Raw genomic sequence first — 19799 nt, forward strand, 5'->3', positions numbered from 1 at the left:
TTAGAAGTTAATCTAGTATCAAAAACGTTTGATTCATCACGACACAGTCCAACTGGAAAGCTTTCGGTTAACCGGCTTTCGGATAACGACGCTCTACTGTATATATCTTTTTTCAATAGTTATAGTGAATAGAACTTTTAAAACTTCCAAGTCATTATACAAAAGATAACTTTAGAATTTAATAAAATAATTAAATATAATAAATACAAGTTGTTCCAACAAAATGTATACACATTTCCATTGTTAATAGCTTCTATCTTTATTTTCTTAATTTTAATTTAATACTTTTTAAAAATTTAGATTTTAATTTTATATTATAGCAATTATTCTAAATTAGAAATTCAGAAAATGAAGATAGAAGTTATCAACACTTGAAATGCCCATACATTTTTTTGGGACATTCCATATAATTTAGTATATTTTTTAATGATGTGTGAAGGACATAAATTTTTCATTATCATATTAACATATTCAATTCAAAATATTTTATTTATAATTTATAATTATGTAAATATTTATTCACTTTAAAACAGTTTAATTTTATTTTCCAATATTTTTAATAATTATAATTTCATACATACAATAATTAATTTTTTATTATTAATGATAAAAACAATGATAATTATTTTTATTTAAAAAAATATAGGAGGATGTTCCTTTAGCACAAAGGAAGCGTTTTACTAGAGTCGAAATGGCTAGAGTATTGATGGAGAGAAATCAATATAAAGAAAGACTCATGGAATTACAGGAAGCAGTTCGTTGGACGGAATTGATAAGGGCATGCAAAAATAATCCAGAATTAGAATCAAAGAAAAGTCGATCATCAATCTGGAAAATGTATCTAAACAAGTTACATTAAGATTTAACCTGTATTATAATATTTGTTATGAACATAAATTATCTTAATTTCTTTGTGAAATATTTGTAATACATTAATACAGTGAAACCTTACTTGTGTGCCCACCTTCAGGGTATACAGTTTCTGGCCATATGAATGAGGTGGTCACTAATATGGGTTTGATTTATATTAAGACTTATGTAGTTTAACATAAGAATCTTGGGTGGCCATGACACAAGGTTTTACTGTATATAGTTAGTAAACTTATATTTTGTAATATATTAAATAGTTAATATTGAAATTACTTGTTAAGGATAAAACAACTAATTAAGGTATAAAATATACCAAATTTAAATTTACTATATTCAAAAATGTAGTTCAAAACAAATCAGTTTTTAGCCAGACCTGTATATTTTAGTAATTTATTTGCAAATGTTTGAGAAATTCTGTAAATTGTGTTGCCTTGATTTGCTATTAATGTTAGTAGTAACTTATTACAATTATTTTTTTAAATAACAGAAAAAACTTGATTTATTTTGTCATGTGATTAAATAATTTTTATTTATAGAAAAAAAGAAAATGTTAGGATATGACAAATTTTATCTTCAAATTAATTACCAAAAACTTAAATTTAGAAAAGTTGCATATCTAATGATGAAAATGCTATCACTATCAAATATTTCATTTATAATTTTATATTTTTTGTACAAAAATTTTTTTATAATTTATTGATGTTATTTAAAGTAAACTTTATAAATAAATTAATTAAAATACTTCTGTTAAACATAACCTTACATAAAACTAAGCATAAAAGTGCCTAATATAAGAGAAAAAATATATTATAAATAGCTTGCACAAATATAATAATTCATTTATTTTAAGTATATTAGATATTAGAAGTCATTCAAGTTTTACTCTAAGTTGGGAAATCTTAGGGTCTGTTCAGAAATGGTTACTATTGGTTGGTAGCAGTGAATGATGTATTTGGTAGGTCATTTTCTGAAACTTTATAGTTTCAGATGATTTACTGGTTGCTAACAGACTAACCATTGAGATTAGGTAAATCATCTGAGAATATAAAGTTTCAGATGATTTACCTAATCTCAGTGGTTGAAATGGTAAACATTTCTGACAGGTCCTTATATTGACAATATTCAGAATAATAAAAATTTCATGCATTCATCAGATCAAAAACTTTAATTTAATTGTTATATTATGTCATGAATAAGAAAATATGTCTCAATCCCAGATTACAGACACTAAAAATTTTTAATAAAAATTAATTATTTTATATCTTATGCACAATTAACAAAATTTTTAAATACTGATATGAAATGATATTCTTAATTTAGACAAAAAAAAACATATTTCAAAGAATCTCTTAAGGATTTTAAAAGCAATTATTAATAGTGTAATTCTACAGAAAGCATATAAACAATATATAAATATTGATATTGATATTTATATTAGACTACATAGAGAGAAACAAAAAAAAAAAAAAAGAGGAAAAGAAAAAACTATATCAATTAAATGGTTCATGTACACTTTAAAATTAATTTATATGAAATATTCCTATTAGTAATAACATTTTTACATCAAATTATGGCAACATGGAAACTAATATTAAATATACATATATGTGCTGGTGATGGCCTAAGTCATTTTTCATTTGGTGATATATTTTTTTAATTTTTACAAATGGACCAATTACCATTCATTTTGTACTTTAAGTATGCAAATACTTATTGATTATGAATAAAGACATAGGAGATTTTTTGCCATAATAACAAAAACTTAAGTTATTTCAGTTTAATGACGAACAACTGCACACTGGGTGTATAAAATAAAATGTTACTCACTAAAAACCCGTAATTGGTGCATAACATGTAGTGACTGATATTGTATGTTACACACCGGTTACGGGTTTTTCGCGAGTAACATTTTATTTTATTTCAGTTTCTATATATTCTTTTCAAAATTATATAATCAATATAGATTCTTCCAAATCAAAACAAAAATATGGATAAAACACAGCTATCACAGAAAATTTATTGAATGATTGACTTTCATTCGAAAGGAAGTTTTAAATTTAAGAAATTTTCATAGCAAATAAAAAAAAATATTGTAAAAGTATTTCTAAGTCAAGTACCAAAAATAACAGATTTGTATTAGGCTTTAGGACATAATCATAACAGTGTATGTATGTATGTATGTATATGTCATAACAGGTTTGAAAAAGTATACTTGGAAAACTGCTAAAAGTTCATTAATATGCTTTTGATAAAGAAATATCATGTTCCTAGTTATGTGTAGAGATTTTTTCCTTCAGACAAAAATAATGCAAATTAACTCATTAATATAAAAAATTTAAAAAGTTTATTAAGAATTGAATAATTTCTGATGTCTTTTTAAACTTATTAAATATTGTATGAATACTATGTTGATAGAATAATCTATTATCGCAAAATGAAAAGTTCATATCCAAAATATATTTTTGTTTTATTCGAGAATAATTATATATTTGATATGTTTTGATATAACCATATCAGAATATATTCAAAACTTCTGTAATTCAAATGACATTTACACAATAGAAAAGATTAAAATAAAATAGGAATAAATACAGAAATATAAATTATCTAATATATAATAAATGAATTATTTTTTCAATGAATAATATATGATGAATATACTATATTCATTCATTATATGTATTGTATATTTTCAGTTTATAGATTAATCATCAAATTTACTTTATAATAAATAAATATCTATAATTTAATTTATAATCTATTATTTATAATCAAAACTAAAAGATGATTAAAACTTTTTAAAAATTTTTAATTTCTTCTGTAGATTTAGCAATTTATTTAGTTCTTCAGAAAAGCCTCAAAGAAATCCTTCTGTGCCTTATGTAAATGTCCATTATAATGCTCCTACATCTTACTTGAGTCCAACTTTAGATAACATGCGCAAGAAAAGACTAGGAGATAAAAATAAAGGCTTAGATTTTATGGACAGTGAACTGTAAGACATTTATTTATTTAAATAAATTGTGTTTATTTTTAAGGAATATTATTTAAACTGTAATTTAATATAATTTTAGTTTATTTATAGGCTAATATAATTTTATCTATTAAGATGTTTTTAATATTTATTTGCATTGGATTTTCTATTTTATTCACATGATATTATTAATATCATGACTATTGTCCAACTTTTTTTTGTCTACATGTTTATTTACAAAAAGATATAAATATTATATATCTTATTTATCATTTCATTATCTGAATTTATTAATCAGCTTTATGTTAAATAATGCAATCATTTTAATCTGTTCATCTGCTGTTTTTACATATATTTGGCTAAAGTTTGATGTTTCTGAAATATTTTTCATTTGAAGCTGTATCTTTTTTATCTAAATTTTTGAAACTACTTTAACTTTTCTTTCATTTAGGATTCATGACCATAAATATCTTGAATGCTTTTTGTTGATTCTGCTGCATTATTTTCTTTTTAAACTTATTAAATATTGTATGATTAATGTGTTTTTCATTTATATTCATTTTTATGAGTTTATCAATTACTAATCCTAAAAAGTGAACTTGTATTAATAGTGTATAAGCTGAGAAGTTGTATTAATTTATTTTACCTGTATAAACATGTTTATACATATATTTGTAGAAAGTTTAGCCATTATCTTTGAAGACAGAAATAATGATGCCATTTTTACACTATAATTTTGGACATTACATATGATCAGATAATTACATATTGGGAACCATAGCAGAACCTAACAGTCTTGGATGTGAATTGCATAAACAATCATTATTTATGCATCCTGCCATAGGGTTATTAATATGATCAGAAGACTATGGGATCTAAATATTCTGTCAATAGATGTTATTTGAAATCAAAAACTTGACAACTGTGTAGAAAGAAATTCTGTTTTAGAACAACATAGGAATTACACATTTGTATAAATAAAATTATGACATTATATTCTTGGGCACCTAGAAAGAAACTTTAGGTCATATAAAAATGATGTTCCAATTTATATGAAGTATATTTGATGATAAATCTTAAAAAAAAATAATGATTTTTTTTCCTTGAATTTCTGCTTATATTATCAGGATTAGTTTAATATTTTTAATTTGTCAGATCTTATGACAATTATTAAATAAATGGTTTCAGATAAAATTTTCTGAAATGAGAAAGGATGTGATGAAGTTAAGTGGATTGTAAGGAATGCTACTGTTATGGATTCTCACCCTAAAATCTCTTTCATCTTGTGTACCAATGCCTCTCAATGATTGATAAAAATCTGATTGGTGATAATGAAAAAGAAAAACTTATTGTTTTTTGCTAGCAACAAGTTCAAATTTTAAAACTAATTGAAGGGGTGGATGTAGTGGTGATATTCAGCGGGTTCGCACAGGTTCGGCCAAACCCATTGTTAAAATTTTCAGTTTTCTGAACCTTGTTAAACACACGGAACATTTCTCAGTGGTTTTGTTTTTTTTTTTTAAATATATTAAAATATACGTATTATACTTTGTAATACTACTAAACTAGAGCCTTATACCCCATTTGCACCGAGCATTTCAATCTAGATTGTGAGCAAGTTCAGGGACTATGTCTTGGTGCAATCTCTCTCGACCGTTTCAATCTCGACCAAAACGAGTCTTAATCGCGATCAATTCAAGAGACTTCTTGAAACTAGATCCAGTAATAAGAGAGATCCCACAATCTCATGCATGCGAGATAATACAGGATAACACGTGTCGGGCTATGGACAGCAAAATAAAAAGGATATTGTATTTCGAGAGATGATGACATCTGTCTATTATCAGCAGTGCCATTCGGGGTGAAAAATTTCTCTGCCTAATAAAACAAAACAAAAACAAAAAACAACAAAATAAAAAGGTCGACAGCACTAATATACTATTATTACCTGGTCTTCGCTCAGGGCTCATTACGTTCCAAATACACCACTGATTATTAGATATATGGCAAGAAAAGGTATTGTATTTATTTCTAGCCAAAACTTCCATTTTGTTTGTCGGTGATTGTCAGGGAAAAATTTTCTGCTAGCGAACCCTTTGTTAACTATTTCGAATATCACCACTGGGTGGATGGAAAAGTGGTATAAGAGACAATTTTCCACAATTAAACATTTTCTTTAAAAATACAAAAAAGGATTAATTTAAAAAATAAAAAGATAATAAAGTCAGTAATTTGTAAGTAACTATATCTATTCATTTATTTAATAAAGCAAAATCTTTGCTATGGGTTATGTTAAATTTTATCACTAATATATTTTTTATACTTTTTTTTATTTGTACTACTTTCCACTGAACCCCTCAATTGGCTATGACATGCTATGTTTAGGGTATTAGCTAAATTCTGCAGTTATATCTTTAGTTGAAATTTTATATAATGACAGCTTAGTGTTCCATTTAGATGTTACTAAGATTCTTTTGGCTAGTGAGGTTAGTTTCTTTCTCTTCAGTTTTTCTACCAAACTTCTTGATTTCAATTGCAGTGCTTAGCTTAAATTCTACTCAGTTCTCATATTTTCTTTGCTGTCTTGAATTTTAATGTGTCCCCTTTCCTGATCTTGCTTCATCCTTTTTTTTCTTCTGTTAGTTGAGATTATAGGTGGTTAAAGGTCTGCATTCAAATCAGGCTATATGCACTGGCAATAATTTTCTTCCCTGAAATAAACTGTTACATTACCATTGTTCTCACACATCTAGTGACATATGCAATTAGTCTTACTGAAACATGCTAATTTACTACATAATATTTAACTTCAATAACCCATAAAAGTATCAAATTTTTCACATTACAAAATTTGTGTAAAATAATACATAAATCAAATCATAAATCAATGCTAATATTTTGTCTGTCTGGAATTCAAAACTTTTAAAATTTATTCAAAGAATAAAAAAATTATAGAAATAAATAATGTTTTACTAAACTGTTCATATTAAAATATATATGTAAACTATTTCTCTAAAAAAATTATTTATTAAAACGCTTGTTAAAATAAGCATTGTAAATTTTTTACTTATTTTAAGAGCATCTGAAAGATTACAACAACAACGAGCCAAAGAAAGAAAGGAACGATATAAGCAAGTAAGAGCTCATGTTAGAAAAGATGATGGTCGGGTTCAAGCATATGGTTGGAGTCTTCCTACACAGTCAGCAGGAGTTTCTAAAGTTAATAAAGAAGAAGAAAAATCATCTCCTACAATTCCACTTTGTGTTCCAGTTCCTGTATATTGTAGACCTCTTCTAGAAAAAGAAACAGGAATGAAGGTAAAAATTTAAGAAATGGTTTATAAAATTTTTATACTGAAATTTAATATAACTGTAACAGAATGATTATTTTGACTTAATAATGAAATAAAAATAAAACATATTTCTTTTTTATAACATTTTAATTCTTTGAAATTCTTTTTATAGATATTTTTAAACAAATTTTCATATACATTTAAATATTAAAAATTTTAATATGTGTAGAATTTATAAATAACTTTCAGTATATTGATAAAATATGAGCAATTTGAACAAATGTGAGGTCTGTTTCAGCTTTGTTCTGCACTCGGTCACTGAGGAACAAAAACAGGCACACATTTATCATGCTCAGAACACCATCAGAATAGCTCACAGAAGCCCAAATTTTTAAAAACATTGACATGGTGCTCCCAGTACAATCTGTTGAGAAAATGTCAAAGTTCCATGTGGAAATCATCAGATGAGCCTACTGAAAAACTTCACTTCCAAAAACCACAGATCAAGACAATGCTTGTCTGTTTTTACAACTCCAAGGGTATTGTGTACAAGGAATTTGTTCCAAATGGCCAGAATGTCACTGGAAAATATTATTTTGGTATTTTGGAATGTCTTTGGAATCAAATTTTATGCATATGGCTGGTGTTTCACATTCAAGGAAACTGGACACTGCTGCATTTCAATGCACCCTCACATCAGAGTATGGATTTTTGTCAGTTTTTGGCTAAAAAGAGATATTATAACCTTTGACTATCCTCTCTATTCTTTCAATCTGACTTTCTGTGACTATTTTCTGTTTCCAAAACTTAAAATTCCAATTTAAGGAACTCATTACAAGGACATTCCTGAGATTGAGGATGCTGTGACAGCAGTACTGAACCAGGTGCCAAACAGGTGCTGAAATAGTCTTTTGAAATGTTCATTACTTATTCTGAACATTGTAATGCTGGAGAAGGAGTTTATTTTGAATAAATAAACATATTTATAAAAAAAATATTTATTGTAGTTTTTTCCCCTAGAGCAAAACTTTGGTTTCTTTCTAGACAAGCTGTGTATGTAAAATAAGTATATTACAATACATATTAACATTATTGTATCATCATACAAAGTAACAAAAATTGATTCAAGAAGAAAAAATTGAAATTTTTTATTAGCAGTTATTCTAAAAGGATGTCAAATTTCAGATTTTTACTATTTCTCTCTTTTATACATAGTAACAAGTAGCTGGAAGAAAATTTTAACTTTTATTGTTTAGTTTAAAAAAATATATGCTGGTGTAAACATTAGGTCTTATTTGCTGTAATTTCTTTGACAAATTACAAACTGGATATGTTAGATATTATATGAGTTCTAAAATTATATTTTCAATATAAATAATAATTAAGTTGTCTTAATAAATTTATTAAAATAGAATTTATTTTTTTAAACCTTTGATTATAATAATATAAAATTTTATATTATTATAACCAAATGTATCAATATAAATATATGTTGAAATTACAAATGAAGTCATCATAGAAATGTCAGATTATTCTTATATTTTAATTTTATATAGATATGGTGTGCAGCTGGAGTTAATCTTACTGGTGGCAAAACACTAGATGGAGGTGATATTGTTGGTGCTAGTGTCTTCTATTCTTCTCCCCCAGAGAAGGAATTAACTGTTGGAAGTGAAACTCTTACAGAAGTAGAGAAGCTAGATCGTGAGCTAATGGTAAGTTTCAATTTAATAATAATAATAAAATGTATTAACGTTTAATATTCAATATAGTTTTTAACTAGGTAATATAAAAGTAATAGGTTAACATTTATTATTATTATTATAATTTCTTACAAGAATTTTTTAAATATGTATTTATAATATATGGAAATTTTCTAATATATTTGAAATTTTGTAAATTTTTTTTTTTTTTTTTTTTTGAGGATTTGAAAATAACTTTTCTGAAATTGTTAAAAGAAAATAATAAAGTTTTTTAAGAATATAGTTATGAAGTATATTACAAAATGTTAACAAAAATATCAGTTTCAATAATGATAATGACTTTTAATAAATCGAACATAAAAAATGAATAACAAATTACTATATTAATACATTTGAAAATAACTAACAATAATAAATCAAATTTATGTAAAAAAATTATCACTATGTATATTTGAACAAGAATATCATTAAAAAATTAAACATTGGTATGCATTTCCTGTGTTTTTAACTCTAAACATGAAATCGGTCAAAATTGGCTTAATTCGTTTGAGACAAGATTAGTGTATGGAAAAGTTGTTTGGCTTGTTTTAGCTATACAAGTTCTCCTTGTAGTCTGAAGGGTAAAAATAATTTCGTCTCCAGGTACATAGAAAGAAGAAATTTTCAGAGCTTAAACAGTTAAAGTATTGATTGAAAAATGAGGCAGGAACTTGTACAAAGTTACAGCAAAATGGAGTAAATGTTTAATTTTTTTAAATAACTGTAGTTCTGTTATTTCAATCAATTGAAATGTGTACTTTTTATAATATGAAAATTTGAACAAGCACACACATTTTCCTCTCAAAATATTTGCGAATGAATTTAATAATATATCAGTTCTCATGACTACAGTTCCATTACTTGTATCTTCTTATATACTATCATAGTTGTTAATTTATTTGACGTATGACTGAAAAATCAGTTGTATACTCTAATATAACTTGTCAGTTTTTGCGTATGATGCGATTCAAACAACCAATGATCTCGATTGTTAAGATTTTTTTTTTGCAGTTAAAATGTACTTTTATTTGTTACTTTTCCATTCAGTTCTCCAGCAAATATATGATTAAAAATTGATATTTTCAGCTTTCTATATCAGCCATTATCAGGTTTTGTAACTTCTTTGCAACATCAAAGAACTATATATTTTCATATTTGTATTGATGTATTCAATATATATATATATATGGTTATAAGAGACTATTTGAACTCTGAATTATTCAGTCTCTGAATTCAGACTGAATTCAGTCTCTGAATTCAGTCTGAGTCAAATTTTCCTATTAAAAATAACAGAAAGTGAATTAATCTGTCCCCAGACTCTAAACAAAACCCATTTTGATAAACAGCAAATACAAATAATTTTAGAATTTTAAGTAAAAATAATATGCCCTAAATAAAAACAATAAATAAAATACATAGATACTATATAATAAAATAAAAATTATATTTTTTGTATCTTACTGAGGGGTGATGATGTCCATGTGGCTGGCAGAGAGGAAGAAAAAAGTTACTGTTTGGGATTGGGTCACTTTCCATAGACACACCAAATAACCGTACTTCTGGTTTTCTCTCTCTATATCTCTCCTGTCTGTTAGCACTACTAGTTGAGGATTTTGAGTTACACCTTTAGCCACATTTTTTATTGCTTTCTTGTTCTTAAGAATGGTACACACTGTTGACTGGCATCTTAAACATGGCCACCAGATCTGTCACATGGTACTGCTTTCACACTTTTGCAAAAAGTTCCTTTTTTATCTAATTCATTGATACTACAACTTCTTAGGCATTGTTGTTTCCACATTCTTGGATGTTATGTTTAATAGGGGGTTACATATATAAGCAAACACACTAAAAATAAAGTGAGAAAAGTACTGAAAACATATGAGCTTAACATAAGATGCTTTCACAGCGAGAGTGAGAGACAACTTGGATGCACAATAGATGGCTTTAATGCAGTGAGTGCATTTTTTCACTGCATGCCAATTTGAAAGTAGAGGTATCATTCAAACTCTTGAGTTACATAGATACACAAGGATACAACTTTTAACGATTTCTGTAAGTTTCTATATGTTTAAATAATTTTAAAAGTTTCTAATATGTGTCCTTTCAGTGAGTGGAATCAGTTTTACATGGGACATCCTGTATATAATTTTATCTATATGTGTACATATGTACATTTTAACTTTAAAAATATATAATTTTATATTACCTAACCTAACAAATTACATATTTTTTAATTCTTTCCTATAGTTTAATCTATTCTTTCAATCTTATATAATCCAATCTTCCAATATGCTCCAACATATTCAATTCTTTACATAAGCTTTTAGAAATTATAAAATTTGTACCTGTACATAGATTATTTAATAATAATATCTTAATTTTTACTTCAAGAATTTATAAAAGGGAATTTTCACTTTGTCATTAGGAAATGTTTCCAGTATACAGTAATACATGCGTTCCTAGACAACAAAGTGCTAAACGAAATAGTGTTAAACAAGATCATTTTAACATAGAGTAAATAGGGAAAGGGGAACACACGGCCAAAACTAAACAAATTTTACTTTAATTTTAAGTTATTTTTATATTAATTTGTATAATAATATGTGTTAAATAACACATAAATATATGCACACAGAAATGTAAAGTTCATTTTTTGTGATGAAGGTCCTGACTTTTCTTCTGAAATTCTTGTTTTTTTGCAATAAAGTTCATTTGTTGCTTTTTTTCTTTCCTTAAGCAAATTTCGGAAGCAGAAGATCGCATCCAAAATGCCTCATTTTGCTTTTGCACTTCTTCCAAAATCTGGATCATTCGCTACAATTTGATTAACGATTTCGGTTATCGTTACCAAACTTTTACCAACGAAATCTGTAGTGAAATTCTTTGGGTTTTTCATTTTCAGAATCTCTATTTTCCAGTTCCACATGAATTCCTTGTTCTGCCAGTTCTTGAAGGTTGTCGTTGGTAAGGCTTTCACCAGAAACCTGCAGTAACTCGTCAATATCCTGCTTGTTTACATCTTCTAGTCCTGCTGTATCAATTAGGTTGATTAAATTGTCAACCTGACAATACAGTGAAAGACTCTTCTCGTTGAGAATTCTTGGATACTTTCAGCCATAACTTCCTCCACACTTTGTTCATGCATTTATCAGTTAATTCTTGCCAAGCTAAGTCGATATTTCCTATGGCATCCATGATGTTATATTTTTTCCAAAATTGCATCAAACAAACAGATTTAAAGAAAGTACACCTTTTTGCCATTTTTTGCTGATTGATTCATGTTCGTAAATAATAGTATTATATAAGAAAGAATGAAATACAGCAATAATTTAAATTTGCTTAAATTTTGAGCCCTTTTTTAGGCTTCGAGCAGACCGCATTATATCGAATCAGTGTTAAGCGAGGCAGCATTAAGCAGTGTCTTACTGTATTTTATTGTATTATTTATCTTCTTGTATATATTAAAAAATTAAGTAATTTTTTTCTTACAATAATAATGCCTTAATTATTAACATATATTGAGTTACAATTTAAGTATTTAGTTTATTAATTTATTTTATGGTTATAAAAAATATAAAATTTAAAATATTCTTGTATTTTCAGGAACACAATAAAGAAAGAAAAGAACATGAAGAAATTGAAAAATGTTTATCTTCACTTGTTTGGATTTGTACTAGTACTCATGGTAATAGTAAAGTGACAGTAATTGATGCTAATAATCCTGGTGATGTTCTGGATTCATTTAGTATTTGCTCTTCCTATTTATTGTGTATTGCTAGTGTTCCTGGTGAGTACCTGCTAATATTTTTAAAAATTGTGAAATCTATATACTAAGACAATAGTGGAAATTCTTCTAACTTTACGAGTAATTTAACAATTAAAGTTGATTTTAATAAATCTGTGATTTTTTAACTTTACACAGCAAACAGTTTTTGAGCATTTTATTTTTCATTATTAAGTTATAAAGCTTTCACTTTTGATATATTAATATAAGTGAACTCATTATATAATAATGATTTTTATTATTAAACAGAATAATAATTAGAATAAGTAAATAAGAGATTTATAAATAAATAATGGTGATAAATATGTTATCCATGAATGCTTTCAATTAACATAGAATTAGTATATTTTTAAAATTGTTTAAATTAATTTTTTCAGAAATTTTTCATAGATCTAAATAATGTATAAAAAATTAATAAAATTAATAAAAATATAATAAATGTAAACTTAAATTAAAAATAGTTAATGGGAATAGCCTTAGGAAAATCAAATGTATACTTTCATAACAATTAATGTATTGAATGTAAGTAAAATTGAAATGAATTGTACGAGATGAGCAATGAATGTATTTTATCATTTCAAAAAGTTGGGATAAAAAAAGTTAAAAAAACAATAAGTCATTGCTAAAACTAAATTTTATAAAATATTAATAATGTTTGAAAAAAATTTAGTTTAAATTAGTTTGATTTAAAGATTTTAACATATATTAAACATATCTTTGTTATAATTTTAATAGGGAACAGAATCTAAATTTTAAAGAGTTTATAATAAATTAATCTTTGTAGAATTTTTTGTGTTGAAAATAATTAATTCAAATCACTTTCCATTTACTATCAATAATAAATATAAAACAATTGATTTCAAAACTAAAAAACTTTTTTGAATTTGTTGTGATCTCAAGTGGATAATGAAAGGGGTCCTTAAAATATTCTCCAAAAGCACATCAAGGAAAATGATGTACAATGAGACTCACAAACTAAGCCAGAGAAATAGGTGGAATGATCAGAACTATTATGGCACCAACTTTTAAGAATTTTTGTTTTGATTTTACTATTTTGCATTTCATTTGAGATTGAAAATGGTATTCATTAACTTACATTATTCATTTTTAAATATTGTAAAGAAGTAATTTTTAATTATTTATATTTCACAGTTATAATAAATTATTTATTGTGAATTTTGTATGATTTTTTCTTCTTTTATTTTCAGGAGCAAAAGAAAATGATTATGATGTAAATGAAGAATTTTTAAAATTAGGTGTTGAAGTTGAAGATAAAAACAAGAACATAAGTGAAACATCTTGTAGTGATGATAATAGTAATGTCTCAAGTAATACAGACGTTCTTCAAAGCAAAATAGGTGAAATCACCTTTGTTAGTTGTTCTGCTGCTGGAACTAGTAAACCACCTTCTCCAACACCTGCCACTCAAAGTGATATGGGTAAATAAATCAATTTAATATTTTTTTATATTTCATATTTCTCAACTTTTGGTTTATAAATTATTCAACAATATTATGTCTACAGATCTTACAAAAATATTTTTACAATTGTTCTATAATACAATTTATTTTTGTAGCTATTGTAAGCTTATTAAAAGAAAAAATTTTAATTTATTGACCATCCATTAATTTTCATTATAAAATTTGAATTTCATATATAATTTTTAATTAAATAAGTTCGGACAATTCTGTACTTAAGTATTTTAAATATTTATCAAATATGTTTCACTTATTATCAGTCTGAATTGTCTTAATAGAGTACAGGTATCCCTTGTATAACATGGTAGTTACATTTCGAAAAAGTGCCATGTTATGTGAATCCGTGCTATATGAAACAAAGGACTAATGCAAAACATGGGGTTAGGTTCCAGAAGTTAGCAAAAGTTCTTTTTCAATACTAAGAGAAGTGTTTGTTAAAGCAATTGATAATTTATTTCCCACCGGTAATTAATTAACAATCACAATTAAAAGTACTGTGTTATGTGTTAATATTAATTTTAGTTAAATGAGGGCATTTTCTTTTTAAAAAAATAAAAAATTTTTATGAATGATGAAATAAAAATGTTATTAATCAAAAATTTGTTCAAGTGGGTTGCATTTGTTCAGTCGAGTACTGAGCGACTTTTTTACAGAATTTGTGTTTGAATACCGAGACACTGCTGTATTTTGTTTGTCATTTGTAGGTAAGTAATGCCTATGGTTAAAAAAGTTTAATAACACTTATCTAAAAATGTTTAAATAAACATTACTAAATACGAAGATTAATTTATAAAAAGAAAACAGCAACAGTCTTAAGGGCTAAAGTCTAAAAGTAATGACAATGATACCTGGTTGATAGGAAAGTTAGTGCAATTTTTTTTCTTCCTTGTCCTGTCAGTTTTTATTAAAGTAAACCTGAAGAAAAGCACAAAATAATTTGAAAATTTTAATATTCTAAAATCCATGAGCAAATTTGAGACAACACACATGCTTGCTTGAATTTTAAAAAAAATATTGAATAATGAAGTTTACACTTAAAATTTGTGAAATTTTGTATGGAGCATTTCTAAAGCTGTGTTAGAGCAAAACTGTGTTGTCTGAGGGATACCTGTACTTATAATTGGTTTATCTTATAAGAGTCTATAGATATCACATGGACATCTGCATTATAATTTCAGTGGTTTTTTTTTTACCTTAAGTAACTTTAAATAATTTTCATTTTGTTTAATTAATAAATTATACTATTAGAAAGTATCTTAAGCTAGCAATAATAGAATTTAAAGATGTGCATCAAGGATTTGAAATTACTGTGAACAATTTCTTGTTTTATCTGTGAGTGCAGAAAAATCATGATTAAGTACAAGTCTTATGACAATTTTATGCCTGAGATATGAAAATTATGTTTATGATAATTGAAAAATTAAGCATGTTTAAAAAGCTATGCTAATGTTTTGTTAATAATTTTACAATAAATATAAATTTCTGGTAGTTTTATTTTCATAGAAAAATAATATCAATAGTAAATAAATTATATTATTTTAAATTATTTTTATATTTTTGATAAAATAAAATCATTGTCCATCAAACTCATACTTGATAATATTACGAATTTAGTCTCTGTAATCCAAAACTTTTGGTAGACTAATCTCACAGCAGTATGATTGGCAAATTGATTTTATTTAGAACTACATCATATGCATTTCAGGTTGGTCTAATTTGTTCCAACCCCTTTTCAGTGAAAGTAAAAAATATTTTCTCCACAGATGTATAATAAACATTCTAAAAACAGCAAATGGTTAAAGCTGACAAACAAATGTATAGGTATAATGCATTCACAATGCATAAAATATTTTAACAAACTTCACAAAATTGTAAAAAATGAACGACACTATTAGTTCACTTATACCGGGTTGAATTTTATTACAATAATGATCACGTGACGATTACCTATTACTTGTAATGAATTAATAGGTATTACTTGTATGAAGTAATAGGTAATCATCACGTGATTATTATTGTAATAAAATTCAACCTGGTATAAGTGAACTAATAGTGTTGTTATTTTTTAACAATTTTGTGAAGTTTGTTAAAATATTTTATGCATCGTGAATGCATTATACCTATACATTTGTTTGTCAGCTTTAACCATTTGCTGTTTTAGAGTGCTTATTATACATCTGTGGAGAAAATATTTTTTACTTTCACTGAAGAGGGGATGGAACAAATTAGACCAACCTGAAATGCATATGATGTAACCATACTGCTGTGAGATTAGTCTACCAAAAGTTTTGGATTACAGAGACTAAATTCGTAATATTATCTACTGTACAGCAACATTTATATCAAAGAATCATACTTGATACTTGTGTTATAAGATTTGACATAGTTAATGAAAAAGGTTAAAATTCAATAGTTAAAAATCATATCATTTGTAGAATGTAATGTTCGACAATGGAAACAAATTAAAATGTTGTGTTTAAAATATAAAATAAAAAAACTGCAGCCAAGCATTGTGAAAATGCTGACTGCAGATTTTAATCATATTTTTAATTTATTTAATTAAAAAACATATGCTCTCAATTTTAAGTGTCTTGTCTCTGTATATCATACTTTTCCTGATAACAACAGAGTCATACTAGTCATCTATCTAATTTCATTCTGTAGAAAATCTTTGAATTGAATAATGTGACTTCCAGTCCAGACTGGAAGTTCATTCATAGTGAATTGGGTCTTCCTGCCACTAGGCATTCCATATCTGTTTTTGACTTTCATCTAACTAACTCTGATCTGGAGATTAAGGAAAGATGGATAGATGCCAACGGAAATTTATAGATCTGAAATTTGAAATTGCAGCTCAATAATATTTTTGAAATAAACATATACAGAAATGGATTTTTACATCCATTAGACTTCATCAACTAAGCATTTAGAATAAAAATGATTTTAATATATATACACACACAATGACACCTTTCATACTTATTCCAGCAACTTTATTTAGAAATACAAACATTTTCAGTCACCTTTAGTGGTCCTCTTCAGGTTATAAGCTGTTAATATGTATTATACTTGGAAATTTTTAAATTTCATATTCAGTTACATTTTATTAAAATGGCACTAATTTTTTTAGTGGTTTTTAAAACTAAAAATTCTTGTATAATTTATTTTTTCTTTCATTCTAGTGTAAGTATTGATGGTTGTTATTTTTCATTGCATTTTATATTTTTGCACTAAAATTTTGTACAGATAAATTATCTTTTGTACCATCTAACCTGAGTGCTGACATGTGTTTGAATTTGTCTGTAAGGACATGATAGTGCATATAAATATATGTGTGAGTTTGAGAGAGTAAAAGAGTGTGTGTATGATCAGAAGAAAATGGTTGCTAGCCAGGCAAGAATGCAAAATTTACACTTGTCAGCCTTGGAAAGGTGATCCATGCACTTGCTGGAAAAAAGAGGCAATCCTTGTATCTGCTGGGAACAGAAGAGGTGATCCTTACCATTTGATACCAAGTGAAGGTAAGATTCACATGGTATCAGTTGCTTTGTTCATTTTTAATGTCCATTTTTCATTACATTTGCACAATGTCCCTCTGTTTTTTTGCCATAAATTCTATTAGGCACACTCAAACACATCACTCAGGAAGCATGGACAGTGTCTTTCTGACCCCACTGTATGTAGAAAATGAAGTCACAGACCACATTTTTTATTACATTTTTGGATTCTTCATCAAGTTAATGGAAAATGGCAAAGTTTAATCAAAATCAATTGATCAATTTTTGAGAACAAACACATTTCTGTAAGTCATATAGAAAAGGCTTTGCTAATGTTCTACCACAATAAATTGGAAAATAACAATTATGTTATAAAAGTTTAATTTACATAAGAGGGTTAAAGCAATATTTTACTAATATTATTTTGAATAGTTATTTTATCTATGAATTTAAATTTTAATTAATAAAAATAATGTAAAAGACAAAAATTACTACAAGATAACTCTTATCTTAAAAACCGATGGCGTCAGATAAAATCATTCTTTTAGTTATTTGCACTGTATATATCAGTACACGGAAAGTTTATCTCCATTCTTTTCTGACGTTCGGAGGCTAGAAATTCTACAGTACTCTAATCTGCTTTTTTTAAAAAACAAATCCGAATAAAATTAGAAAATAAAAAAGGTTGTAAGACAAACAGGTGATGTATGAGAGAGAAAAAAATTTTTTTTTATTATTCATATTACCCCAAATGCATTTCACCTTCAGCAGCCTCTTCAGTAGGGTTTTTTTCCTTTACAAAGGAACTTAAATGCAAGTTATCCAACACTAGAGACATCATCCATACTAGTCATGTCTCTACATGTCTCTAGTGTTGGATAACTAGCATCTAAGTTCCTTTGTAAAGGAAAAAACCCTACTGAAGAGGCTGCTGAAGGTGAAATGCATTTGGGGTAATATGAATAATAAAAAAAAAATTTTTTCTCTCTCATACATCACCTGTTTGTCTTACAACCTTTTTTATTTTCTAATTTTATTCGGATTTGTTTTTTAAAAAAAGCAGATTAGAGTACTGTAGAATTTCTAGCCTCCGAACGTCAGAAAAGAATGGAGATAAACTTTCCGTGTACTGATATATACAGTGCAAATAACTAAAAGAATTAAATTTTAATCTTCTTAATATTAGCTTTGTATTTCTTCATAAAGTATTAGATTGAGATTTTTTAAACTTTAAATTAATTTTTAATTTTTCTTTAATTTATAGTATGCAGCAAAAAAATTGCAACAAATGCAATGTCTCTTGACATGTTTATTTCTCAATTAAATCACATTCTTTCACAGCCACAAACTACAAACTACTTGACATTTGTGATTAGTTATGAAAATTAGCACTTAATTATTCTATTTTTGGAAATACATTCCTTAAGTCAAGTAGTCATGCTGCTCATAAGTGACACTCTCAGCTCAGCATTGATCATGTCCTAAACCTCTGTACTTTTGCAATGAAGTTTTCTTTTTTGGGGGTTCCGGGGCTCCAGCTGATTCTTGAGGATAGCCCACAGGTTTTTGATCAAGTTAAGACTGGCCAGTCCAAGACATTGATGTTGTGGTTATGAACCACTGTTGTGTTAACTGCATAAGATGTGGTTGCATGTTGTCTTGCTGAAGATTATATTCTTCCAGATAGATCAAACTCATCATTTCCAAAAGACATTCATACAAGATGTTTTGATATTGTTCAGTGTTAATGAATCCTTGGGTGATTTTGAGTGGAATTGATTCCTCAAGCACAATGCTGCTCTACACCATGACAGCAGCTTGGTATGCTAGTGTTGGTTTTTGTGGCTGTGTGCATTAATTTGTTTTGGAACAGCTCTAAAGAACTCTCCTCAGTAAACACTACTTTGCTCCAATCCTGATTCAAGTTGGTCCTGGCCCACAGCACATATCATTTGTGTTTGGCTGTGAATATGGGTTGTTGAGAGGCTGCAATTTCTTGACACATTTCAAGTGATGCTGCATGCATGTGCAACTCACTTTCAGGCCTGCTCATTCCTCCAGCTCTGTGGCAATCTGATGCAATGATCGCTTTGGGTGACATAACGATAGTTATGTCATGCATTGTTTGTCATTCACTGACAGAGTCTGTTTTTGTCAG

General features: G+C 26.8%; 1 protein-coding gene across 8 annotated transcripts in view; it reads left to right on the forward strand.

Annotated features, from left to right (window-relative positions):
* The window catches only part of LOC136988714 (C-Jun-amino-terminal kinase-interacting protein 4-like), a 94478-nt gene that overhangs the window by 56901 nt on the left and 17778 nt on the right, over positions 1-19799 (forward strand). For all 8 annotated transcript variants that reach the window (XM_067286660.1, XM_067286662.1, XM_067286659.1 and 5 more), the window contains 6 exons: positions 647-837; positions 3695-3865; positions 6922-7162; positions 8694-8852; positions 12486-12669; positions 13875-14105. In XM_067286660.1, coding sequence (XP_067142761.1) covers positions 647-837; positions 3695-3865; positions 6922-7162; positions 8694-8852; positions 12486-12669; positions 13875-14105 — 1177 coding nt within the window. The remainder of the gene's footprint in view (positions 1-646; positions 838-3694; positions 3866-6921; positions 7163-8693; positions 8853-12485; positions 12670-13874; positions 14106-19799) is intronic.

This window comes from Centruroides vittatus, unplaced genomic scaffold (genome assembly GCF_030686945.1).
Source record: "Centruroides vittatus isolate TY-2023 unplaced genomic scaffold, ASM3068694v2 scaffold_386, whole genome shotgun sequence".
Lineage (NCBI taxonomy): Eukaryota > Metazoa > Arthropoda > Arachnida > Scorpiones > Buthidae > Centruroides > Centruroides vittatus.